Here is a 27,893-nt window from a genome sequence, read left to right as displayed (position 1 = left end):
ATCGCCGTTTTTTTAAATGGTCGTCATTTTATTGATAATTTTTTTGGTTTGAATTGGATCCAAACGAATAATTACTTCCAGGATCTCCAAGAACAGCGGGGTCTTCTGCTGGTGGTAACGCATTTCTGAACTGATCGGCAGATATTCTGGTAAATAATATTCCAACACCCTCAATTAGAGCCAGGAGTACGCCTCCTATTATAGCACTACCCGCCATAGCTGGAACACCTACGAAGAAGAACAAAATTTGGAGAGACATATATTAAATAAAAATCAGTTGGTATTTATTTTGAAGTTCTATTTAAATTATATTAATGTGCTTGTTATGTGAAAGAATAACAAATTTATTTACTGATCTTGCGTAAAAAAAGTGAAATAATTCTTTTTCTTGTCTGTCTGCAATATTACTTTAAAGCGATAAATAAAAATAAAAAAATTGTTGTGAACACTTAAGAAAATATAGGGATTATCGTGGTAGCCCTAAAACAACATTTTAGCTACCACAACTATCGATTGCGGAGTTACTACTAAGCCGCTGATTATTTGTTCTTTAAAACATAACAAATTGTGGTACAATGATCGTAAGGTCCAATAATGCAAAGATAATCCAGTTTTCCTTGATGTCGGAAGTTTTTGGTTGGCAATAACAATTTATGACATTGGCTTGTGGGTGTCTTATTAACGGAAAGTCATTAATTTTTAATACGTTTCCGCATTCTAGGAAAGAATGGCACCAAATGTTTTTACAAATTGCTTGATGACCACAGAAAGTTTGTTTTACTCTTGAAATTATACGGCCTTTTGAAATTAACAAAAAAAAAAAAAACAATATGTTATATTTCTTAATGATTAGAGCGAGTAAGGTTTTTGCGCATAGAATGTTTGTAGTTTCTAGATACTTGTGGTTTTTTTACATATGTTAATATGTACGCTTACCAACTTCATATTACCAAATTAATACTATATATTTACCGACACATCTTTTTCAAACTAACTACTACTACGTGTAAAACGTGTAAAATTTTCGGTTGGTATTTGTTTTTGGTCGCGGCATTTTTGTATGCTTATTTTTTTCTGGATTGTAAAAAATCCTCTGAAAAGAAAAATTTTTCACGATCTGATATATGAATTTGTTATACGGATTATGTTTTCTAAGGACACATTAGCAAAACCGGTACAAATATTTCGGTCCCGGTTAAGGTTAATCCGGTTGCTATATGTTTCGGTTACGGTTTCGATTAGGCAAAAAACTAATTTTTTGGTTTTGTTTTCGGATTCGTTTACGGTTTTGATTAGGTTATACCGGTTAGGCATAACGCTTACGAAACCATGCTTGCAAGTGAAATTTTGACCATATTTCTTGAAGTTTTAGGAGATATGATGCATCGCATAATAAAATTTTGAATTAAAACATACTTTGTTTAACAAAGGTCAACGCAAACCTTTTGCAAAAACGCCGTCCCTGATCTGTTTTGGGAGATTAGGCGATACGCCTAATAAAATTTCGAGTTAAAAACATACTTTATCACTGTGGACGGCAGACCATCAGCACCGGAATAGAATAGTCCGATCTTAATAAATTATATGGCAATCAAAAGCAATCGCTTTTATAAGAGTTTGTCCATACTAAGAGTTTAAGAAAGTCGTTTGATTTCGGAGAACCCTGGAACTTTGAAAATGAACGGGTGTTGGGGCTTTTCGAAAGGTTATTCAATTTTGAATTATAAGCATATATACTTAAATACATTTTACTATGATGATTTTCAGATCAATTATTCGATCGTTCCTAGGCAGCTATACGATATCGTTTCCCGATTTTAATAAAACTAATTAATTAAACTAATATTTTATCCAGAAGAATTAAAAAAAATATTTGTTTGTACATTTTAAAATTTCGATATTTTCAAGGGAGCTATATGATATAGTCGTCCGATTTTAATCAAATCTAAACAAAAAAATGTAGGAAAAAAAAAACTTAAAAACGGCAACGCTGTAATTTTTAAATTTTTCTCCCCGATTTTTCCTAAGAGAAAGACAACTTTTGGAAATGTTTCATGCAGATAGCTTTAAAACTGAAAGACAATTTTGAGGAGAAACGGGCAGACGGAAGGGCGGACAGAGCGACGGACGGACATACAGCTAGACGGGGAAGCCTAGATCAAGTCTCCTAGAGATGCTCATTAAAAATATCAGCCCTGTTCCAGTTTTCGCATCCGAAAGATTCACACGGATTCGAAATACCGAGACTAGCTCCAGTTTTCACTTCCGAAAAATCCTCGCGGAATCGAAATTACTCTATGTTATTTCTTTGTTAACTTCGGAACAAATTTCACGGAAACGAAATGCAAATACAAAATACATTTGTCTGGCGAATTCAGATACGCCAGCATAGAAAATAATTATTTTAAAATACTTTGCGATAGGCCAACGTGTTAATTATATTTTTACGTTTTTCGCACTTCCATCCCCATTACTCCTGAACCAATTGACGTTTTAAAAGTCTTAGAACGCAAAAAAATCCTTATAAAAGCAATATCTTTTGAGTGCCATGTTATTTTTTACGGTCAGACTTTTTATTTGCGGGCAGGAATTTATTCAATAACAACAATTTCATGATGTAAGCTTTTAAGAAAAACCTTCCTCAAAAATAGAAAAACAAGATTTTATTTTGTTTTTTTGCGCGAATGCAGCAAAACATTTATTCAGTTTTTGAATTGCAAAAAAAAATAATGTTTGTCTTTAATCCTCCACCGTATCCCCAACGTTTAACTTGAGTTCAAAATCAGGTGGTTTACCAAACAATACAGTGACACTTGTTCGTAATCATTCATTTCATTTCATTTGTGTGAGTAATTTGCACGGCAAAACTTGTAAAAAGTTTATTAACCCATCCAACCGAAATTGGTCTTACAACACCAACATAGTCTGGTGCTTCGGGCGCCGGAATACTTCCGCATCTACAAATATGTATATTGCACACAATGGAGCATAGGTGTTGGTTGTAATGCTAGTTTATTCGGGTGTCTGCTAAACTTATGCAATTTACAAGTAGAGCAAGTAGAAAGTTGCGCGCGAATGATACTAGCCGTCCTGGGGAGATAATATTTCGATAGGATTTGAAAATAGAATTCCTTTGGACTTCTATGGGCTCTACGATGCTCTTTTTCGTTGACTTCCCAAAATTTGGTTCGCTTTCCGTTATATCGTCTACTAAGCGTTGAGATATACGGATCTTTTATTTTTTATGAAATTTTATTTATTTGTTGAATCTACAAATTTACTTTAATAGGGCCATTTGGTTGATGAGTGGTCTCTTTAGCTAACGGGCTGGTAAGTCATTTCTTCCTAGTCTCGTTTGTGTTCTAGTTTCGCAGAGATCGCGTGCTTGCTGGTTTGAGTGCGTTGATAATTTGGATAAGTAGTTGGCTTGTAGTTGGGCAATTTCTTCTTTCACTAATGGGATTTTTAAGGTTTTGTTGATGTCTGTGTTGCGGATGTAACAGGGAGCTGCGGTTATAGTTCTTAGCACTTTTGACTGTGCTCTTTGAATCAGCTCTTTATTGCTGTTTCTGGCATTGCCACATAGCTCGCAGCCATATTTTCAAGCAGGCCTTATAACAGTGTTAGTAAGCGGAAGTTTATTAGCCAATGCAGGTTAGTTGTTCGCGCTTTGCTTATATGTGCTTCCTCCAGACACTGAGACACCTATCTAGGTGTACTCTAAAATATGTAACTTCATTTGTAGATGGTATCAATACGTTATTGAGTGATAATTGCGGTAAATTTTTATTGTTAAGGGTGAAGGTAATGTGTTTGCATTTTTGCTCGTTTGCATTAATGCGCCAATCAGATAACCATTTTTACAACTGGGCTAAATGAGAAGCTCGTTGTGCTGATGCCTTAATTGGACATATTGAGCAACTTAAAATCGGCGAACGTGGATGACATCAGTTGCTAGTTTGAGGGTAAATCTGCCGTATACAGGAGGTAAAGGCTAGGCCCAAGAACGCTTCCATGTGGTACGCAGGTCAACCTCTTTAACTACGCAAAAAAACATCGCGGAAACAGTTTTAAATTAATTTGAGGTAATTTTGCTTGCAAGTAATGCTCTTTTCCCATTTTTTAAAGTTTTAGGAGAAGAACGTCCTTTTTCTGAATTTACTTTTACCTTTAGGCTCAGAAACGCAGTTTTATAATTATAACTTTGCTGTTTTTTAATTTTTTATTAGTTCTTGGACATATAGTTATAGTTAAATATTTCAGAATTACGGTTTAAATGTCATCAAAATCGGACGACTGTAACATAAAACTACCATGAAAATAATAAAAAAAATTTTTTTTTTTAATTTTCACTTTTTTATTTGGATTTTTTTTTTATAATTTTTTTTTTTTTTTTGACCTATTAATAATTTGACAGTTCAGAATTACGCTTTTAATTTTATTAAAAACGGAAAACCGTAGGAACTATCAAACAATTGAGCTGCAAATCATCAATGTTTTTAACCATATACGCAAGTAAATCATAATTTTAGTGTTTTCAAGAATATTTAAGTTTTGCAATAGCTGCAAGATATATGAACTTCGGCTTGCCGAAGCTTGCTTCCTTCCTTGTATTTGACTTGATTTTAAATAAGTATATTAGATGTTCCAAAATAAAGTCAGATCTTAAATTTAGAGAAATACGGTTTTAATTTTCTTAAAATTTTTCCTTTTCAATTTCAATGATTTTGATAAAGCAAAATGTCTGCTTAGCTCACCATTTCGAGAAAAACTAAGGTTTTGAAAAGTTATACCCAATTATATTTGGTCACGATTAAGCCACACAATGCAAAATAAATATGTTGAGAAGCTCAAGTTGGGGAGTAGATTTTTAATTCGGTTTGTCCTAAAATAATGTTTTATTTCCTAAGAAAGTTGTGTCTAAATTTTAAGTTGATCGGAGAAAAATTTACTAAGGAATGTTTTTTTTTTGCGTTCACAGTGCTAGTGTACTAGTGTTCGAACTTTACAACGTTTTTCCCACAACTCACGTTTTAAAAGTCGGTGTCACAACTTCAAAACCACTGCTCCGATCGAGCGAAGTACAGGGGTGTAAGGAAAGGTTTCTCTAGCAAGGATAGAGCATACAAGTTTTCAATTCTTGAAGGAACCCAACAGAAATGTTCATAATATACAATACATCGCCGTTTTTTTAAATGGTCGTCATTTTATTGATAATTTTTTTGGTTTGAATTGGATCCAAACGAATAATTACTTCCAGGATCTCCAAGAACAGCGGGGTCTTCTGCTGGTGGTAACGCATTTCTGAACTGATCGGCAGATATTCTGGTAAATAATATTCCAACACCCTCAATTAGAGCCAGGAGTACGCCTCCTATTATAGCACTACCCGCCATAGCTGGAACACCTACGAAGAAGAACAAAATTTGGAGAGACATATATTAAATAAAAATCAGTTGGTATTTATTTTGAAGTTCTATTTAAATTATATTAATGTGCTTGTTATGTGAAAGAATAACAAATTTATTTACTGATCTTGCGTAAAAAAAGTGAAATAATTCTTTTTCTTGTCTGTCTGCAATATTACTTTAAAGCGATAAATAAAAATAAAAAAATTGTTGTGAACACTTAAGAAAATATAGGGATTATCGTGGTAGCCCTAAAACAACATTTTAGCTACCACAACTATCGATTGCGGAGTTACTACTAAGCCGCTGATTATTTGTTCTTTAAAACATAACAAATTGTGGTACAATGATCGTAAGGTCCAATAATGCAAAGATAATCCAGTTTTCCTTGATGTCGGAAGTTTTTGGTTGGCAATAACAATTTATGACATTGGCTTGTGGGTGTCTTATTAACGGAAAGTCATTAATTTTTAATACGTTTCCGCATTCTAGGAAAGAATGGCACCAAATGTTTTTACAAATTGCTTGATGACCACAGAAAGTTTGTTTTACTCTTGAAATTATACGGCCTTTTGAAATTAACAAAAAAAAAAAAACAATATGTTATATTTCTTAATGATTAGAGCGAGTAAGGTTTTTGCGCATAGAATGTTTGTAGTTTCTAGATACTTGTGGTTTTTTTACATATGTTAATATGTACGCTTACCAACTTCATATTACCAAATTAATACTATATATTTACCGACACATCTTTTTCAAACTAACTACTACTACGTGTAAAACGTGTAAAATTTTCGGTTGGTATTTGTTTTTGGTCGCGGCATTTTTGTATGCTTATTTTTTTTCTGGATTGTAAAAAATCCTCTGAAAAGAAAAATTTTTCACGATCTGATATATGAATTTGTTATACGGATTATGTTTTCTAAGGACACATTAGCAAAACCGGTACAAATATTTCGGTCCCGGTTAAGGTTAATCCGGTTGCTATATGTTTCGGTTACGGTTTCGATTAGGCAAAAAACTAATTTTTTGGTTTTGTTTTCGGATTCGTTTACGGTTTTGATTAGGTTATACCGGTTAGGCATAACGCTTACGAAACCATGCTTGCAAGTGAAATTTTGACCATATTTCTTGAAGTTTTAGGAGATATGATGCATCGCATAATAAAATTTTGAATTAAAACATACTTTGTTTAACAAAGGTCAACGCAAACCTTTTGCAAAAACGCCGTCCCTGATCTGTTTTGGGAGATTAGGCGATACGCCTAATAAAATTTCGAGTTAAAAACATACTTTATCACTGTGGACGGCAGACCATCAGCACCGGAATAGAATAGTCCGATCTTAATAAATTATATGGCAATCAAAAGCAATCGCTTTTATAAGAGTTTGTCCATACTAAGAGTTTAAGAAAGTCGTTTGATTTCGGAGAACCCTGGAACTTTGAAAATGAACGGGTGTTGGGGCTTTTCGAAAGGTTATTCAATTTTGAATTATAAGCATATATACTTAAATACATTTTACTATGATGATTTTCAGATCAATTATTCGATCGTTCCTAGGCAGCTATACGATATCGTTTTCCGATTTAAATAAAACTAATTAATTAATTAAACTAATATTTTATCCAGAAGAATTAAAAAAAATATTTGTTTGTACATTTTAAAATTTCGATATTTTCAAGGGAGCTATATGATATAGTCGTCCGATTTTAATCAAATCTAAACAAAAAATGTAGGAACAAAAAAAACTTAAAAACGGCAACGCTGTAATTTTTAAATTTTTCTCCCCGATTTTTCCTAAGAGAAAGACAACTTTTGGAAATGTTTCATGCAGATAGCTTTAAAACTGAAAGACAATTTTGAGGAGAAACGGGCAGACGGAAGGGCGGACAGAGCGACGGACGGACATACAGCTAGACGGGGAAGCCTAGATCAAGTCTCCTAGAGATGCTCATTAAAAATATCAGCCCTGTTCCAGTTTTCGCATCCGAAAGATTCACACGGATTCGAAATACCGAGACTAGCTCCAGTTTTCACTTCCGAAAAATCCTCGCGGAATCGAAATTACTCTATGTTATTTCTTTGTTAACTTCGGAACAAATTTCACGGAAACGAAATGCAAATACAAAATACATTTGTCTGGCGAATTCAGATACGCCAGCATAGAAAATAATTATTTTAAAATACTTTGCGATAGGCCAACGTGTAAATTATATTTTTACGTTTTTCGCACTTCCATCCCCATTACTCCTGAACCAATTGACGTTTTAAAAGTCTTAGAACGCAAAAAAATCCTTATAAAAGCAATATCTTTTGAGTGCCATGTTATTTTTTACGGTCAGACTTTTTATTTGCGGGCAGGAATTTATTCAATAACAACAATTTCATGATGTAAGCTTTTAAGAAAAACCTTCCTCAAAAATAGAAAAACAAGATTTTATTTTGTTTTTTTGCGCGAATGCAGCAAAACATTTATTCAGTTTTTGAATTGCAAAAAAAAATAATGTTTGTCTTTAATCCTCCACCGTATCCCCAACGTTTAACTTGAGTTCAAAATCAGGTGGTTTACCAAACAATACAGTGACACTTGTTCGTAATCATTCATTTCATTTCATTTGTGTGAGTAATTTGCACGGCAAAACTTGTAAAAAGTTTATTAACCCATCCAACCGAAATTGGTCTTACAACACCAACATAGTCTGGTGCTTCGGGCGCCGGAATACTTCCGCATCTACAAATATGTATATTGCACACAATGGAGCATAGGTGTTGGTTGTAATGCTAGTTTATTCGGGTGTCTGCTAAACTTATGCAATTTACAAGTAGAGCAAGTAGAAAGTTGCGCGCGAATGATACTAGCCGTCCTGGGGAGATAATATTTCGATAGGATTTGAAAATAGAATTCCTTTGGACTTCTATGGGCTCTACGATGCTCTTTTTCGTTGACTTCCCAAAATTTGGTTCGCTTTCCGTTATATCGTCTACTAAGCGTTGAGATATACGGATCTTTTATTTTTTATGAAATTTTATTTATTTGTTGAATCTACAAATTTACTTTAATAGGGCCATTTGGTTGATGAGTGGTCTCTTTAGCTAACGGGCTGGTAAGTCATTTCTTCCTAGTCTCGTTTGTGTTCTAGTTTCGCAGAGATCGCGTGCTTGCTGGTTTGAGTGCGTTGATAATTTGGATAAGTAGTTGGCTTGTAGTTGGGCAATTTCTTCTTTCACTAATGGGATTTTTAAGGTTTTGTTGATGTCTGTGTTGCGGATGTAACAGGGAGCTGCGGTTATAGTTCTTAGCACTTTTGACTGTGCTCTTTGAATCAGCTCTTTATTGCTGTTTCTGGCATTGCCACATAGCTCGCAGCCATATTTTCAAGCAGGCCTTATAACAGTGTTAGTAAGCGGAAGTTTATTAGCCAATGCAGGTTAGTTGTTCGCGCTTTGCTTATATGTGCTTCCTCCAGACACTGAGACACCTATCTAGGTGTACTCTAAAATATGTAACTTCATTTGTAGATGGTATCAATACGTTATTGAGTGATAATTGCGGTAAATTTTTATTGTTAAGGGTGAAGGTAATGTGTTTGCATTTTTGCTCGTTTGCATTAATGCGCCAATCAGATAACCATTTTTACAACTGGGCTAAATGAGAAGCTCGTTGTGCTGATGCCTTAATTGGACATATTGAGCAACTTAAAATCGGCGAACGTGGATGACATCAGTTGCTAGTTTGAGGGTAAATCTGCCGTATACAGGAGGTAAAGGCTAGGCCCAAGAACGCTTCCATGTGGTACGCAGGTCAACCTCTTTAACTACGCAAAAAAACATCGCGGAAACAGTTTTAAATTAATTTGAGGTAATTTTGCTTGCAAGTAATGCTCTTTTCCCATTTTTTAAAGTTTTAGGAGAAGAACGTCCTTTTTCTGAATTTACTTTTACCTTTAGGCTCAGAAACGCAGTTTTATAATTATAACTTTGCTGTTTTTTAATTTTTTATTAGTTCTTGGACATATAGTTATAGTTAAATATTTCAGAATTACGGTTTAAATGTCATCAAAATCGGACGACTGTAACATAAAACTACCATGAAAATAATAAAAAAAATTTTTTTTTTAATTTTCACTTTTTTATTTGGATTTTTTTTTTATAATTTTTTTTTTTTTTGACCTATTAATAATTTGACAGTTCAGAATTACGCTTTTAATTTTATTAAAAACGGAAAACCGTAGGAACTATCAAACAATTGAGCTGCAAATCATCAATGTTTTTAACCATATACGCAAGTAAATCATAATTTTAGTGTTTTCAAGAATATTTAAGTTTTGCAATAGCTGCAAGATATATGAACTTCGGCTTGCCGAAGCTTGCTTCCTTCCTTGTATTTGACTTGATTTTAAATAAGTATATTAGATGTTCCAAAATAAAGTCAGATCTTAAATTTAGAGAAATACGGTTTTAATTTTCTTAAAATTTTTCCTTTTCAATTTCAATGATTTTGATAAAGCAAAATGTCTGCTTAGCTCACCATTTCGAGAAAAACTAAGGTTTTGAAAAGTTATACCCAATTATATTTGGTCACGATTAAGCCACACAATGCAAAATAAATATGTTGAGAAGCTCAAGTTGGGGAGTAGATTTTTAATTCGGTTTGTCCTAAAATAATGTTTTATTTCCTAAGAAAGTTGTGTCTAAATTTTAAGTTGATCGGAGAAAAATTTACTAAGGAATGTTTTTTTTTTGCGTTCACAGTGCTAGTGTACTAGTGTTCGAACTTTACAACGTTTTTCCCACAACTCACGTTTTAAAAGTCGGTGTCACAACTTCAAAACCACTGCTCCGATCGAGCGAAGTACAGGGGTGTAAGGAAAGGTTTCTCTAGCAAGGATAGAGCATACAAGTTTTCAATTCTTGAAGGAACCCAACAGAAATGTTCATAATATACAATACATCGCCGTTTTTTTAAATGGTCGTCATTTTATTGATAATTTTTTTGGTTTGAATTGGATCCAAACGAATAATTACTTCCAGGATCTCCAAGAACAGCGGGGTCTTCTGCTGGTGGTAACGCATTTCTGAACTGATCGGCAGATATTCTGGTAAATAATATTCCAACACCCTCAATTAGAGCCAGGAGTACGCCTCCTATTATAGCACTACCCGCCATAGCTGGAACACCTACGAAGAAGAACAAAATTTGGAGAGACATATATTAAATAAAAATCAGTTGGTATTTATTTTGAAGTTCTATTTAAATTATATTAATGTGCTTGTTATGTGAAAGAATAACAAATTTATTTACTGATCTTGCGTAAAAAAAGTGAAATAATTCTTTTTCTTGTCTGTCTGCAATATTACTTTAAAGCGATAAATAAAAATAAAAAAATTGTTGTGAACACTTAAGAAAATATAGGGATTATCGTGGTAGCCCTAAAACAACATTTTAGCTACCACAACTATCGATTGCGGAGTTACTACTAAGCCGCTGATTATTTGTTCTTTAAAACATAACAAATTGTGGTACAATGATCGTAAGGTCCAATAATGCAAAGATAATCCAGTTTTCCTTGATGTCGGAAGTTTTTGGTTGGCAATAACAATTTATGACATTGGCTTGTGGGTGTCTTATTAACGGAAAGTCATTAATTTTTAATACGTTTCCGCATTCTAGGAAAGAATGGCACCAAATGTTTTTACAAATTGCTTGATGACCACAGAAAGTTTGTTTTACTCTTGAAATTATACGGCCTTTTGAAATTAACAAAAAAAAAAAAACAATATGTTATATTTCTTAATGATTAGAGCGAGTAAGGTTTTTGCGCATAGAATGTTTGTAGTTTCTAGATACTTGTGGTTTTTTTACATATGTTAATATGTACGCTTACCAACTTCATATTACCAAATTAATACTATATATTTACCGACACATCTTTTTCAAACTAACTACTACTACGTGTAAAACGTGTAAAATTTTCGGTTGGTATTTGTTTTTGGTCGCGGCATTTTTGTATGCTTATTTTTTTTCTGGATTGTAAAAAATCCTCTGAAAAGAAAAATTTTTCACGATCTGATATATGAATTTGTTATACGGATTATGTTTTCTAAGGACACATTAGCAAAACCGGTACAAATATTTCGGTCCCGGTTAAGGTTAATCCGGTTGCTATATGTTTCGGTTACGGTTTCGATTAGGCAAAAAACTAATTTTTTGGTTTTGTTTTCGGATTCGTTTACGGTTTTGATTAGGTTATACCGGTTAGGCATAACGCTTACGAAACCATGCTTGCAAGTGAAATTTTGACCATATTTCTTGAAGTTTTAGGAGATATGATGCATCGCATAATAAAATTTTGAATTAAAACATACTTTGTTTAACAAAGGTCAACGCAAACCTTTTGCAAAAACGCCGTCCCTGATCTGTTTTGGGAGATTAGGCGATACGCCTAATAAAATTTCGAGTTAAAAACATACTTTATCACTGTGGACGGCAGACCATCAGCACCGGAATAGAATAGTCCGATCTTAATAAATTATATGGCAATCAAAAGCAATCGCTTTTATAAGAGTTTGTCCATACTAAGAGTTTAAGAAAGTCGTTTGATTTCGGAGAACCCTGGAACTTTGAAAATGAACGGGTGTTGGGGCTTTTCGAAAGGTTATTCAATTTTGAATTATAAGCATATATACTTAAATACATTTTACTATGATGATTTTCAGATCAATTATTCGATCGTTCCTAGGCAGCTATACGATATCGTTTTCCGATTTTAATAAAACTAATTAATTAATTAAACTAATATTTTATCCAGAAGAATTAAAAAAAATATTTGTTTGTACATTTTAAAATTTCGATATTTTCAAGGGAGCTATATGATATAGTCGTCCGATTTTAATCAAATCTAAACAAAAAAATGTAGGAACAAAAAAAACTTAAAAACGGCAACGCTGTAATTTTTAAATTTTTCTCCCCGATTTTTCCTAAGAGAAAGACAACTTTTGGAAATGTTTCATGCAGATAGCTTTAAAACTGAAAGACAATTTTGAGGAGAAACGGGCAGACGGAAGGGCGGACAGAGCGACGGACGGACATACAGCTAGACGGGGGAAGCCTAGATCAAGTCTCCTAGAGATGCTCATTAAAAATATCAGCCCTGTTCCAGTTTTCGCATCCGAAAGATTCACACGGATTCGAAATACCGAGACTAGCTCCAGTTTTCACTTCCGAAAAATCCTCGCGGAATCGAAATTACTCTATGTTATTTCTTTGTTAACTTCGGAACAAATTTCACGGAAACGAAATGCAAATACAAAATACATTTGTCTGGCGAATTCAGATACGCCAGCATAGAAAATAATTATTTTAAAATACTTTGCGATAGGCCAACGTGTAAATTATATTTTTACGTTTTTCGCACTTCCATCCCCATTACTCCTGAACCAATTGACGTTTTAAAAGTCTTAGAACGCAAAAAAATCCTTATAAAAGCAATATCTTTTGAGTGCCATGTTATTTTTTACGGTCAGACTTTTTATTTGCGGGCAGGAATTTATTCAATAACAACAATTTCATGATGTAAGCTTTTAAGAAAAACCTTCCTCAAAAATAGAAAAACAAGATTTTATTTTGTTTTTTTGCGCGAATGCAGCAAAACATTTATTCAGTTTTTGAATTGCAAAAAAAAATAATGTTTGTCTTTAATCCTCCACCGTATCCCCAACGTTTAACTTGAGTTCAAAATCAGGTGGTTTACCAAACAATACAGTGACACTTGTTCGTAATCATTCATTTCATTTCATTTGTGTGAGTAATTTGCACGGCAAAACTTGTAAAAAGTTTATTAACCCATCCAACCGAAATTGGTCTTACAACACCAACATAGTCTGGTGCTTCGGGCGCCGGAATACTTCCGCATCTACAAATATGTATATTGCACACAATGGAGCATAGGTGTTGGTTGTAATGCTAGTTTATTCGGGTGTCTGCTAAACTTATGCAATTTACAAGTAGAGCAAGTAGAAAGTTGCGCGCGAATGATACTAGCCGTCCTGGGGAGATAATATTTCGATAGGATTTGAAAATAGAATTCCTTTGGACTTCTATGGGCTCTACGATGCTCTTTTTCGTTGACTTCCCAAAATTTGGTTCGCTTTCCGTTATATCGTCTACTAAGCGTTGAGATATACGGATCTTTTATTTTTTATGAAATTTTATTTATTTGTTGAATCTACAAATTTACTTTAATAGGGCCATTTGGTTGATGAGTGGTCTCTTTAGCTAACGGGCTGGTAAGTCATTTCTTCCTAGTCTCGTTTGTGTTCTAGTTTCGCAGAGATCGCGTGCTTGCTGGTTTGAGTGCGTTGATAATTTGGATAAGTAGTTGGCTTGTAGTTGGGCAATTTCTTCTTTCACTAATGGGATTTTTAAGGTTTTGTTGATGTCTGTGTTGCGGATGTAACAGGGAGCTGCGGTTATAGTTCTTAGCACTTTTGACTGTGCTCTTTGAATCAGCTCTTTATTGCTGTTTCTGGCATTGCCACATAGCTCGCAGCCATATTTTCAAGCAGGCCTTATAACAGTGTTAGTAAGCGGAAGTTTATTAGCCAATGCAGGTTAGTTGTTCGCGCTTTGCTTATATGTGCTTCCTCCAGACACTGAGACACCTATCTAGGTGTACTCTAAAATATGTAACTTCATTTGTAGATGGTATCAATACGTTATTGAGTGATAATTGCGGTAAATTTTTATTGTTAAGGGTGAAGGTAATGTGTTTGCATTTTTGCTCGTTTGCATTAATGCGCCAATCAGATAACCATTTTTACAACTGGGCTAAATGAGAAGCTCGTTGTGCTGATGCCTTAATTGGACATATTGAGCAACTTAAAATCGGCGAACGTGGATGACATCAGTTGCTAGTTTGAGGGTAAATCTGCCGTATACAGGAGGTAAAGGCTAGGCCCAAGAACGCTTCCATGTGGTACGCAGGTCAACCTCTTTAACTACGCAAAAAAACATCGCGGAAACAGTTTTAAATTAATTTGAGGTAATTTTGCTTGCAAGTAATGCTCTTTTCCCATTTTTTAAAGTTTTAGGAGAAGAACGTCCTTTTTCTGAATTTACTTTTACCTTTAGGCTCAGAAACGCAGTTTTATAATTATAACTTTGCTGTTTTTTAATTTTTTATTAGTTCTTGGACATATAGTTATAGTTAAATATTTCAGAATTACGGTTTAAATGTCATCAAAATCGGACGACTGTAACATAAAACTACCATGAAAATAATAAAAAAAATTTTTTTTTTAATTTTCACTTTTTTATTTGGATTTTTTTTTTATAATTTTTTTTTTTTTGACCTATTAATAATTTGACAGTTCAGAATTACGCTTTTAATTTTATTAAAAACGGAAAACCGTAGGAACTATCAAACAATTGAGCTGCAAATCATCAATGTTTTTAACCATATACGCAAGTAAATCATAATTTTAGTGTTTTCAAGAATATTTAAGTTTTGCAATAGCTGCAAGATATATGAACTTCGGCTTGCCGAAGCTTGCTTCCTTCCTTGTATTTGACTTGATTTTAAATAAGTATATTAGATGTTCCAAAATAAAGTCAGATCTTAAATTTAGAGAAATACGGTTTTAATTTTCTTAAAATTTTTCCTTTTCAATTTCAATGATTTTGATAAAGCAAAATGTCTGCTTAGCTCACCATTTCGAGAAAAACTAAGGTTTTGAAAAGTTATACCCAATTATATTTGGTCACGATTAAGCCACACAATGCAAAATAAATATGTTGAGAAGCTCAAGTTGGGGAGTAGATTTTTAATTCGGTTTGTCCTAAAATAATGTTTTATTTCCTAAGAAAGTTGTGTCTAAATTTTAAGTTGATCGGAGAAAAATTTACTAAGGAATGTTTTTTTTTTGCGTTCACAGTGCTAGTGTACTAGTGTTCGAACTTTACAACGTTTTTCCCACAACTCACGTTTTAAAAGTCGGTGTCACAACTTCAAAACCACTGCTCCGATCGAGCGAAGTACAGGGGTGTAAGGAAAGGTTTCTCTAGCAAGGATAGAGCATACAAGTTTTCAATTCTTGAAGGAACCCAACAGAAATGTTCATAATATACAATACATCGCCGTTTTTTTAAATGGTCGTCATTTTATTGATAATTTTTTTGGTTTGAATTGGATCCAAACGAATAATTACTTCCAGGATCTCCAAGAACAGCGGGGTCTTCTGCTGGTGGTAACGCATTTCTGAACTGATCGGCAGATATTCTGGTAAATAATATTCCAACACCCTCAATTAGAGCCAGGAGTACGCCTCCTATTATAGCACTACCCGCCATAGCTGGAACACCTACGAAGAAGAACAAAATTTGGAGAGACATATATTAAATAAAAATCAGTTGGTATTTATTTTGAAGTTCTATTTAAATTATATTAATGTGCTTGTTATGTGAAAGAATAACAAATTTATTTACTGATCTTGCGTAAAAAAAGTGAAATAATTCTTTTTCTTGTCTGTCTGCAATATTACTTTAAAGCGATAAATAAAAATAAAAAAATTGTTGTGAACACTTAAGAAAATATAGGGATTATCGTGGTAGCCCTAAAACAACATTTTAGCTACCACAACTATCGATTGCGGAGTTACTACTAAGCCGCTGATTATTTGTTCTTTAAAACATAACAAATTGTGGTACAATGATCGTAAGGTCCAATAATGCAAAGATAATCCAGTTTTCCTTGATGTCGGAAGTTTTTGGTTGGCAATAACAATTTATGACATTGGCTTGTGGGTGTCTTATTAACGGAAAGTCATTAATTTTTAATACGTTTCCGCATTCTAGGAAAGAATGGCACCAAATGTTTTTACAAATTGCTTGATGACCACAGAAAGTTTGTTTTACTCTTGAAATTATACGGCCTTTTGAAATTAACAAAAAAAAAAAAAATATGTTATATTTCTTAATGATTAGAGCGAGTAAGGTTTTTGCGCATAGAATGTTTGTAGTTTCTAGATACTTGTGGTTTTTTTACATATGTTAATATGTACGCTTACCAACTTCATATTACCAAATTAATACTATATATTTACCGACACATCTTTTTCAAACTAACTACTACTACGTGTAAAACGTGTAAAATTTTCGGTTGGTATTTGTTTTTGGTCGCGGCATTTTTGTATGCTTATTTTTTTCTGGATTGTAAAAAATCCTCTGAAAAGAAAAATTTTTCACGATCTGATATATGAATTTGTTATACGGATTATGTTTTCTAAGGACACATTAGCAAAACCGGTACAAATATTTCGGTCCCGGTTAAGGTTAATCCGGTTGCTATATGTTTCGGTTACGGTTTCGATTAGGCAAAAAACTAATTTTTTGGTTTTGTTTTCGGATTCGTTTACGGTTTTGATTAGGTTATACCGGTTAGGCATAACGCTTACGAAACCATGCTTGCAAGTGAAATTTTGACCATATTTCTTGAAGTTTTAGGAGATATGATGCATCGCATAATAAAATTTTGAATTAAAACATACTTTGTTTAACAAAGGTCAACGCAAACCTTTTGCAAAAACGCCGTCCCTGATCTGTTTTGGGAGATTAGGCGATACGCCTAATAAAATTTCGAGTTAAAAACATACTTTATCACTGTGGACGGCAGACCATCAGCACCGGAATAGAATAGTCCGATCTTAATAAATTATATGGCAATCAAAAGCAATCGCTTTTATAAGAGTTTGTCCATACTAAGAGTTTAAGAAAGTCGTTTGATTTCGGAGAACCCTGGAACTTTGAAAATGAACGGGTGTTGGGGCTTTTCGAAAGGTTATTCAATTTTGAATTATAAGCATATATACTTAAATACATTTTACTATGATGATTTTCAGATCAATTATTCGATCGTTCCTAGGCAGCTATACGATATCGTTTTCCGATTTTAATAAAACTAATTAATTAATTAAACTAATATTTTATCCAGAAGAATTAAAAAAAATATTTGTTTGTACATTTTAAAATTTCGATATTTTCAAGGGAGCTATATGATATAGTCGTCCGATTTTAATCAAATCTAAACAAAAAAATGTAGGAACAAAAAAAACTTAAAAACGGCAACGCTGTAATTTTTAAATTTTTCTCCCCGATTTTTCCTAAGAGAAAGACAACTTTTGGAAATGTTTCATGCAGATAGCTTTAAAACTGAAAGACAATTTTGAGGAGAAACGGGCAGACGGAAGGGCGGACAGAGCGACGGACGGACATACAGCTAGACGGGGAAGCCTAGATCAAGTCTCCTAGAGATGCTCATTAAAAATATCAGCCCTGTTCCAGTTTTCGCATCCGAAAGATTCACACGGATTCGAAATACCGAGACTAGCTCCAGTTTTCACTTCCGAAAAATCCTCGCGGAATCGAAATTACTCTATGTTATTTCTTTGTTAACTTCGGAACAAATTTCACGGAAACGAAATGCAAATACAAAATACATTTGTCTGGCGAATTCAGATACGCCAGCATAGAAAATAATTATTTTAAAATACTTTGCGATAGGCCAACGTGTAAATTATATTTTTACGTTTTTCGCACTTCCATCCCCATTACTCCTGAACCAATTGACGTTTTAAAAGTCTTAGAACGCAAAAAAATCCTTATAAAAGCAATATCTTTTGAGTGCCATGTTATTTTTTACGGTCAGACTTTTTATTTGCGGGCAGGAATTTATTCAATAACAACAATTTCATGATGTAAGCTTTTAAGAAAAACCTTCCTCAAAAATAGAAAAACAAGATTTTATTTTGTTTTTTTGCGCGAATGCAGCAAAACATTTATTCAGTTTTTGAATTGCAAAAAAAAATAATGTTTGTCTTTAATCCTCCACCGTATCCCCAACGTTTAACTTGAGTTCAAAATCAGGTGGTTTACCAAACAATACAGTGACACTTGTTCGTAATCATTCATTTCATTTCATTTGTGTGAGTAATTTGCACGGCAAAACTTGTAAAAAGTTTATTAACCCATCCAACCGAAATTGGTCTTACAACACCAACATAGTCTGGTGCTTCGGGCGCCGGAATACTTCCGCATCTACAAATATGTATACTGCACACAATGGAGCATAGGTGTTGGTTGTAATGCTAGTTTATTCGGGTGTCTGCTAAACTTATGCAATTTACAAGTAGAGCAAGTAGAAAGTTGTGCGCGAATGATACTAGCCGTCCTGGGGAGATAATATTTCGATAGGATTTGAAAATGGAATTCCTTTGGACTTCTATGAGCTCTACGATGCTCTTTTTCGTTGACTTCCCAAAATTTGGTTCGCTTTCCGTTATATCGTCTACTAAGCGTTGAGATATACGGATCTTTTATTTTTTATGAAATTTTATTTATTTGTTGAATCTACAAATTTACTTTAATAGGGCCATTTGGTTGATGAGTGGTCTCTTTAGCTAACGGGCTGGTAAGTCATTTCTTCCTAGTCTCGTTTGTGTTCTAGTTTCGCAGAGATCGCGTGCTTGCTGGTTTGAGTGCGTTGATAATTTGGATAAGTATTTGGCTTGTAGTTGGGTAATTTCTTCTTTCACTAATGGGATTTTTAAGGTTTTGTTGATGACTGTGTTGCGGATGTAACAGGGAGCTGCGGTTATAGTTCTTAGCACTTTTGACTGTGCTCTTTGAATCAGCTCTTTATTGCTGTTTCTGGCATTGCCACATAGCTCGCAGCCATATTTTCAAGCAGGCCTTATAACAGTGTTAGTATGCGGAAGTTTATTAGCCAATGCAGGTTAGTTGTTCGCGCTTTGCTTATATGTGCTTCCTCCAGACACTGAGACACCTATCTAGGTGTACTCTAAAATATGTAACTTCATTTGTAGATGGTATCAATACGTTATTGAGTGATAATTGCGGTAAATTTTTATTGTTAAGGGTGAAGGTAATGTGTTTGCATTTTTGCTCGTTTGCATTAATGCGCCAATCAGATAACCATTTTTACAACTGGGCTAAATGAGAAGCTCGTTGTGCTGATGCCTTAATTGGACATATTGAGCAACTTAAAATCGGCGAACGTGGATGACATCAGTTGCTAGTTTGAGGGTAAATCTGCCGTATACAGGAGGTAAAGGCTAGGCCCAAGAACGCTTCCATGTGGTACGCAGGTCAACCTCTTTAACTACGCAAAAAAACATCGCGGAAACAGTTTTAAATTAATTTGAGGTAATTTTGCTTGCAAGTAATGCTCTTTTCCCATTTTTTAAAGTTTTAGGAGAAGAACCGCTTAGTCAAGTTTCGATTTAAAAAAAATTTAATTTAATAAAGGTTAACCTAAAAATTATGCAAAAACGTCCTTTTTCTGAATTTACTTTTACCTTTAGGCTCAGAAACGCAGTTTTATAATTATAACTTTGCTGTTTTTTAATTTTTTATTAGTTCTTGGACATATAGTTATAGTTAAATATTTCAGAATTACGGTTTAAATGTCATCAAAATCGGACGACTGTAACATAAAACTACCATGAAAATAATAAAAAAATTTTTTTTTTTAATTTTCACTTTTTTATTTGGATTTTTTTTTTATAATTTTTTTTTTTTTTTGACCTATTAATAATTTGACAGTTCAGAATTACGCTTTTAATTTTATTAAAAACGGAAAACCGTAGGAACTATCAAACAATTGAGCTGCAAATCATCAATGTTTTTAACCATATACGCAAGTAAATCATAATTTTAGTGTTTTCAAGAATATTTAAGTTTTGCAATAGCTGCAAGATATATGAACTTCGGCTTGCCGAAGCTTGCTTCCTTCCTTGTATTTGACTTGATTTTAAATAAGTATATTAGATGTTCCAAAATAAAGTCAGATCTTAAATTTAGAGAAATACGGTTTTAATTTTCTTAAAATTTTTCCTTTTCAATTTCAATGATTTTGATAAAGCAAAATGTCTGCTTAGCTCACCATTTCGAGAAAAACTAAGGTTTTGAAAAGTTATACCCAATTATATTTGGTCACGATTAAGCCACACAATGCAAAATAAATATGTTGAGAAGCTCAAGTTGGGGAGTAGATTTTTAATTCGGTTTGTCCTAAAATAATGTTTTATTTCCTAAGAAAGTTGTGTCTAAATTTTAAGTTGATCGGAGAAAAATTTACTAAGGAATGTTTTTTTTTTGCGTTCACAGTGCTAGTGTACTAGTGTTCGAACTTTACAACGTTTTTCCCACAACTCACGTTTTAAAAGTCGGTGTCACAACTTCAAAACTACTGCTCCGATCGAGCGAAGTACAGGGGTGTAAGGAAAGGTTTCTCTAGCAAGGATAGAGCATACAAGTTTTCAATTCTTGAAGGAACCCAACAGAAATGTTCATAATATACAATACATCGCCGTTTTTTTAAATGGTCGTCATTTTATTGATAATTTTTTTGGTTTGAATTGGATCCAAACGAATAATTACTTCCAGGATCTCCAAGAACAGCGGGGTCTTCTGCTGGTGGTAACGGATTTCTGAACTGATCGGCGGATATTCTGGTAAATAATATTCCAACACCCTCAATTAGAGCCAGGAGTACGCCTCCTATTATAGCACTACCCGCCATAGCTGGAACACCTACGAACAAGAACAAAATTTGGAGAGACATATATTAAATAAAAATCAGTTGGTATTTATTTTGAAGTTCTATTTAAATTATATTAATGTGCTTGTTATGTGAAAGAATAACAAATTTATTTACTGATCTTGCGTAAAAAAAGTGAAATAATTCTTTTTCTTGTCTGTCTGCAATATTACTTTAAAGCGATAAATAAAAATAAAAAAATTGTTGTGAACACTTAAGAAAATATAGGGATTATCGTGGTAGCCCTAAAACAACATTTTAGCTACCACAACTATCGATTGCGGAGTTACTACTAAGCCGCTGATTATTTGTTCTTTAAAACATAACAAATTGTGGTACAATGATCGTAAGGTCCAATAATGCAAAGATAATCCAGTTTTCCTTGATGTCGGAAGTTTTTGGTTGGCAATAACAATTTATGACATTGGCTTGTGGGTGTCTTATTAACGGAAAGTCATTAATTTTTAATACGTTTCCGCATTCTAGGAAAGAATGGCACCAAATGTTTTTACAAATTGCTTGATGACCACAGAAAGTTTGTTTTACTCTTGAAATTATACGGTCTTTTAAAATTAAAAAAAAAAAAACATCGCTGAAATAATTTAAAAAAAACTTTGTGATAATTTTTCTTGCAAGCATGGCTTAAAACCAAATCAAATATTGCGTTCACTTAGTGTTACGGTTACAACCAATATAACCATTTCGATTACGGGTTCGGTTTAAATGTTTTATTTAAGTTGCGGCTACGGTACCCCAACCAATAAATGTTACGGTTACCGGTAATGTACCGGTTTAAATAAAACAACATGTTATATTTTAATGATTACAGCGAGTAAGGTTTTTGCGCATAGAATGTTTGTAGTTTCTAGATACTTGGGGTTTTTTACATATGTTAATATGTACGCTTACAAACTTTATATTACCGAATTAATACAATATATTTACCGACACATCTTTTCAAACTAATTACTACTACGTATAAAACGTGTACAATTTTCGGTTGGTATTTGTTTTTGGTCGCGACATTTTTGTATGCTTATTTTTTTTCTGGATTGTAAAAAATCCTCTGAAAAGAAAAAATTTGCACGATCCGACATATGAATGTGTTATACGGATTTTGTTTTCTAAGGACACATTAGCAAAACCGGTACAAATATTTCGGTCCCGGTTAAGGTTAATCCGGTTGCTTTATATTTCGGTTACGGTTTCGATTAGGCAAAAAACAAATTTTGATCATATTTCTTGAAGTTTTAGGAGATATGATGCATCGCATAATCAAATTTTGAATTAAAACATACTTTGTTTAACAAAGGTCAAACTCTTTGCAAAAACGCCGTCCCTGATCTGTTTTGGGAGATTAGGCGGTACGCCTAATAATATTTCGAGTTAAAAACATACTTTATCACTGTGGATGGCAGACCAGCAGCACCGGAATAGAATAGTCCGATCTTAATAAATTATATGGCAATCAAAAGGAATCGCTTTTATAAGAGTTTGTCCATACTAAGAGCTTAAGAAAGTCTTTTGATTTCGGAGAACCCTGAAACTTTGAAAATGATCGGGTGTTGTGGCTTTTCGGAAGGTTATTCAATTTTGAAGTATAAGCGTATATGCTTAAATACATTTTACTATGATGATTTTCAGCTCAATTATTCGATCGTTCCTAGGCAGCTATACGATATCGTTATCCGATTTTAATAAAACTAATTAATTAATTAAACTATTATTTTATCCAGAAGAATTAAAAAAAAAATTGTTTATACATTTTTATATTTCGATTTTTTCATGGGAGCTATATGATATAGTCGTCCGATTTTAATCAAATCTAAATCTAAAGCACGAACTTAACGTCACTAGAAACGTTAGGTTCAATTCCTTTTATTTCCATTTGCAGCCTTTTGCTGCTTTCAAACTGGTGCCCTTTGGTTACGATTCGGTAGTTCTCCTCATTTAGAATATGCGTTTTGGTTTTCCTTGGTCGGTGAGATTACGCGAAACGTATGCTCGCCGATGAGGCGATTAATTGTGTTTACCAGCTCATTGCTTATTGTTTCACGAAGGTAAATGGGAGGCGGCATGGCCTTGGGGTCTTGATCGCCGTCCAGCAGTGCGAACTTATTTTCGTAAGGAGGGTTTTGGATCTTGGCCAATTTAAAAACGTTTTTTTGGGTTGCGTGCTAAGCTTACGCTTTACATTTACATAGCATAGGGCGGTTTGATGCATTTTCAGGTTGTAATGACGGTACCTATATGCTTAAGCCGGCATTTGTAGGTGGGTTACAATGTGTGTTGTGAGGGCGGAACTCACCGTTGTAACAGTGCTGGTAGATGATGACCCAGCTGACGTGCTAATGCTTATACTTGTATTGTTTTGGCGACATCTTGCGAAGTAATTGGCGACTGATAAGAATATGAAGATAAAACTCTAGGAAAATAATGTTAAAAAAGTAAGGTAGCAGTTACAAATCATAAAATTTAAGATTTGCCAACGCTATCTAACATTCTGGGTCCCTTGGGGACTCTAAAGACTGATACCTGTTTTTTTAGCCTAAGGCTAACTGACGCTAACTGTCATCACTACAACAGCTGTATCAAAAATAAAATCTATTTTGTTTAATTAAAAAAAAAATAATTTAATATTTTTATTGTTCCTATGGGAGATTTATGTTCTAGTCGTCCGATTTGTATTTGTATTTATTATAAAATTTCATCCTAACGCTACAAGTTATAAGTTAATGCGCTAACTTATAACTTATAAGTTAATGCGCTAGTCACTACGAGTTAGCAAATATTTAATTGTTACATTATACTTAAAACTAATTTTCATAAAAACTAACCTAAGTCGCCTTCTATTTTTACTTTAATTTACGTAATAGTGTTTTTAAGGTGTGTGAATAATTTTATCTTGAACTGCGTGGCACTGCTAATATTTTTAAGATGGTTTGGGAGCTGCATTAATTAAAAATTGTCTTTCGGATGTCAATGATCTAGGTCTTATGCAAGTAAGATTGTTTGCTCTTCTAGAGGATGTAAATTGAAGTTTTTCGAATAGATACAAAGGTTCTTTTTGGAAAATAATTTTTTGCAGAAAAATTAAGTTCCGCATCTTCATCCATTCATTTAGCGAGATATCGAATATTTTCAGCGAAAATTCTGATACATGAACTGTATGTGGCTGGTTGATTATATACCTGGCTATGCAATTAAATAGAACTTTAATTTTGTTCTTACTGGTAGTGTCACAGTTTGAAAAAACTTCTACTCCATAAAATAGCGCTGGAACAATGCAGGTTTTAGCTATTAGTAAACGTATATGGGTGGGCAGGCAATTTTTAGTTACGGATAATGTCCTTATTATGCCATATGTTTTCCCTACAGACTTTTTAATATGATCATTCCAGGTAAGAGTTCTGTTGAATGTAAAACCTAAGTTTACAGCTGTATCAACGTACTCAAGTGGCGTGCTATTCATACTCAGTGGCTGCAAATTGTTAAAAATTATCTTTCTTTTACTTATGACAAGACATTTTGATTTTGATGTGTTGATCCCAAGTCCATTGTTGCCGGCCCACTCATTTACACGTTCAAGTTCTCTGTTACAAACATCTATACATTCATTTATTCTGTTTAAAGGACGACTCACATACATTTGGACATCATCAGCATACAAGTGTACATTACATTCAGATAACGCATTGGGAAGGTCATTAACATATAAGGTAAACAATAAGGGACCAAGCACAGACCCTTGGGGTACACCACGATTAACATTTTCATATGAGGACGAAACGCTAGACAGTACAACAGATTGACGACGATTTTGTAGGTACGAAGACACAAGTTTGACAGAAGTTTTAGAAAACATAAACATATTACGTAGTTTTGCACAAAGGACATTATGGTTTACTGTATCGAAGACCTTACTAAAACTAAGAGTGTAACATTGTTTTCGTCTATTTGTTCCCTTATGTCGTCTGCAATTTTTATAATAGCTGAGGTACAGCTTCTGTTTTTCCTAAAACCAGACTGATTATTAGTAAGCATTTCATTGTCGGACATAAATTTATTAATTTGATCAGCCATGAGATTCTCAAATACCTTTGATAGGTATGGTAAAATGGAGATGGGTCTGTACTCATTATTTGATTTAGGAATCGGAATTATTTTTGCCGCTTTCCAACAGTCCGGAGCACACATAATATTTAATGGTTTTTAAATTGTTTGTTGTCCCAAGACAATGTTTCTCAAGAATGTTGTGTCTAAATTTTAAGACGATCAGAAAAAAATGGACGAAGGTACCTTTTTTTATCTGTTCACTAGTTCTAGTGCTCAGAACTTTACACGCTTTGTCCACAACTCACGTTTTGAAAGTCGGTGTCCATCGTAACTTCTAAGTTACTGCACTAATCGTTTTGAACACTTTTTCTTTACACAAGCAACATTTTCATTTACATTTAAAACAAAAATTTAACAGATTTTTTTTAGTAAAACCTGAGATTTTTCCTTTACATGATGTACCATTACTATTTACTAAATTCAATTTGAACTATTTTTTTGAAGATTTTAACAGTATCGTCAAAAAAAGTCCAAACCGTGATTCTTTTAATAGATTTAACCCTTAATCATAATAAGTAAAATCTTTTGATGGCTTATCTTAAAATAATATCACTAACCATACAACATATAGACTGGTCATTTCATACAACCAAAATGGGCACAAAATTTCTTAATCGGCAGGCCCCCGGGTTTTCAGCAGCAGGCCCCGGAGCTTCGTGTGCGTTCGGGTAAATGGTAAATACCACCATATTCTTAGGGTACCAAGTTTGAAAAATAGCAAAAGACAAAATATTCTTGATGCGTCGAAATGAAATAAAAGCACACATACTCCCGTGTATAAGAATGCATGATCACGCATGCAATGAGTGCAATGAGTCCGCGAGCATAAAAATGAGAGTAAGAATAAGAGAGCAAAAAACCCGAATGCACACGAAGCGCCGGGGGCTTGCCGATTAAGAAATTTCGTGTCCATTTTGGTTGTATGAAAACACCAGTCTACATGTATGTTGAATGGTTAGTGGTATTTATTGAAGAACAAGATGCAATATTATCCAATTTGTTAGATTAAATTAAATTTAACGTTCTCTTTTTGACATCAGATCAGCTACTTTTGCACAGATTCAAAAAACTACATATAAAAACAAGAAAGGAAGCAAACTTCAGCAAGCCGAAGCTCATATACCCTTGCAGCTATTTCAAAAAGTAAATATGATTTGCTATATGTTTAAAAGAATTGAAGCTATGATGACTTGCAGCTCAATGATTCTATAGTTTATATGACAGCTATACGATACCGTTTTCCGATTCAAACAGAATTAAAAGCGTAATTCTGAACTGTCAAATTGTCACAAATAATTTTTAAAAAATTACAAAACAGCAAAATTAAATTAAATAAATAAACTTTTTTTATATATTATAATTGTTTTCATGCGAGCCATATAATATAGTCGTCCGATTTTGATGAAATTTATACCAATATTCTGAAATATTTAACCATTATTATTTGTCGAAGAACTACAAAAAATTAAAAAACAGCAAAGTTATAATTTTTGTTTATATATTTTTCCGATTGTTCCGACTCGTTCCGACTTATGCACTACCTGCAATAGAAATACAACTTTTGGGAAAGTTTCATGCAGATAGGTTTAAAACTGAAAGAAAGATTGCGTAGAAAAGGACGGATAGACGGACATGGGTTGATCGACTCTCCTAGTGATGCTGATCAAGAATATATATATTTTGCAAACTTCTGACTAAATTATTAAACCCTCTGCAAAGGTATAAAAGTGTTTTCTGCTGAAATCGTCAAACAGCTGTTTCATTAAACAGCTGTTCCAGCTCCTGTTTTTTCCCAAGCTAAGTTTGTCCAAGTTTAGCTTTGCCTAGGAAAAGCGGAAATACGAACTAACAAGCAATGAATTGTCTAAACTTCTTTATTTGGAAATATGTTGGAACCAGTGTTTCATTCGCCATTCGAAAGAGCGACTACCCTGATTTTTTAGAAATACAACAAAATATTCAGCAGGCTCTGGATTGCCGAACTGTTGAAATTTCAGTCAGTTAAATTTGCATAGAAAAGCTGACCGAATTTCAACATTTCAGAGATTGTCATTAAGGGAATACCCAAATCTTTTTACGTTAAGGTGTAGTAGTTAATTTAAGTGTAGGTGTAATATTTTACGAAATGAGGCTGACTTAATGATTTAAAGGTTATAAATTGAAAAAAAAAAATAATAAATGCGAAAATACATGGCTTTTTTTAGACATAAATTATCCAATTCCGTACCATTTCTTGCAGCTAAAATTCCTCCAGTTGCAGCACCGCTTATGATGGAGTTCCATGGATCTTCTTTTTTCCTAAAGTGCACGAGTGTGCAGTCGATAGTACTAAACATACCACCCCACACAGCAAAATTGCCTGCGATAACGGGTGAACGAGTTTTTATTGCAATTATACTTCCGATCTAAAAAACAATTTCTATATTCAGATTTATGCCATGACATTTTAGTGACTTATCAAATAATACGTTGCAGATTAAACATTATATTTAAAAGTTACAACACTTACCAATCTTCTGTTTATGCCAGCAGGTGCATTACGAAACCCTTTAATAGCTTGGAACACTCCACCTCCAATACATCCCATAGCAAAAGCACCCCCACAATCGTCTACAATTCTATATGGGCAAGGTTCTCGGGCGTATTCTTCCATTTCTTTTATTTAGTTCGAATACGACCAACACAATTGTTTAAATAAATTGTATCGGGTTATAATTGCTTACAATTTCTTTCCCATGTGCATAGAGATAGTAA

General features: G+C 33.6%; 1 protein-coding gene across 2 annotated transcripts; it reads right to left on the bottom strand.

Moving 5' to 3' along the window:
* Positions 1–7: 7 nt before the first annotated feature.
* On the bottom strand, positions 8–27,893 carry LOC108136906 (mitochondrial import inner membrane translocase subunit Tim17-A). 2 transcript variants are annotated; one of them, XM_041708549.1, is made up of 7 exons: positions 27,649–27,886; positions 27,367–27,544; positions 20,640–21,016; positions 15,392–15,768; positions 10,211–10,587; positions 5,031–5,407; positions 8–228 (listed from the first exon to the last, which is right to left on the bottom strand). In XM_041708549.1, the coding sequence occupies exons 1-3, from the start codon at positions 27,790–27,792 to the stop codon at positions 20,817–20,819; spliced, it is 522 nt and encodes a 173-aa protein (XP_041564483.1). In that variant the 5' UTR covers positions 27,793–27,886; the 3' UTR covers positions 8–228; positions 5,031–5,407; positions 10,211–10,587; positions 15,392–15,768; positions 20,640–20,816. The 2 variants fall into 2 exon arrangements, with proteins under 2 accessions (XP_041564483.1, XP_017113867.1); XM_017258378.2 differs by lacking the exons at positions 8–228; positions 5,031–5,407; positions 10,211–10,587; positions 15,392–15,768; positions 27,367–27,544 and having other exon boundaries at positions 20,983–21,016; positions 27,649–27,893.

Source organism: Drosophila elegans, unplaced genomic scaffold, assembly GCF_018152505.1.
Source record: "Drosophila elegans isolate 14027-0461.03 unplaced genomic scaffold, ASM1815250v1 contig_271, whole genome shotgun sequence".
NCBI classification, from domain to species: domain Eukaryota; kingdom Metazoa; phylum Arthropoda; class Insecta; order Diptera; family Drosophilidae; genus Drosophila; species Drosophila elegans.
Note: the sequence above shows the minus strand (reverse complement) of the source record. Positions and strands in the feature narration are given on the sequence as shown.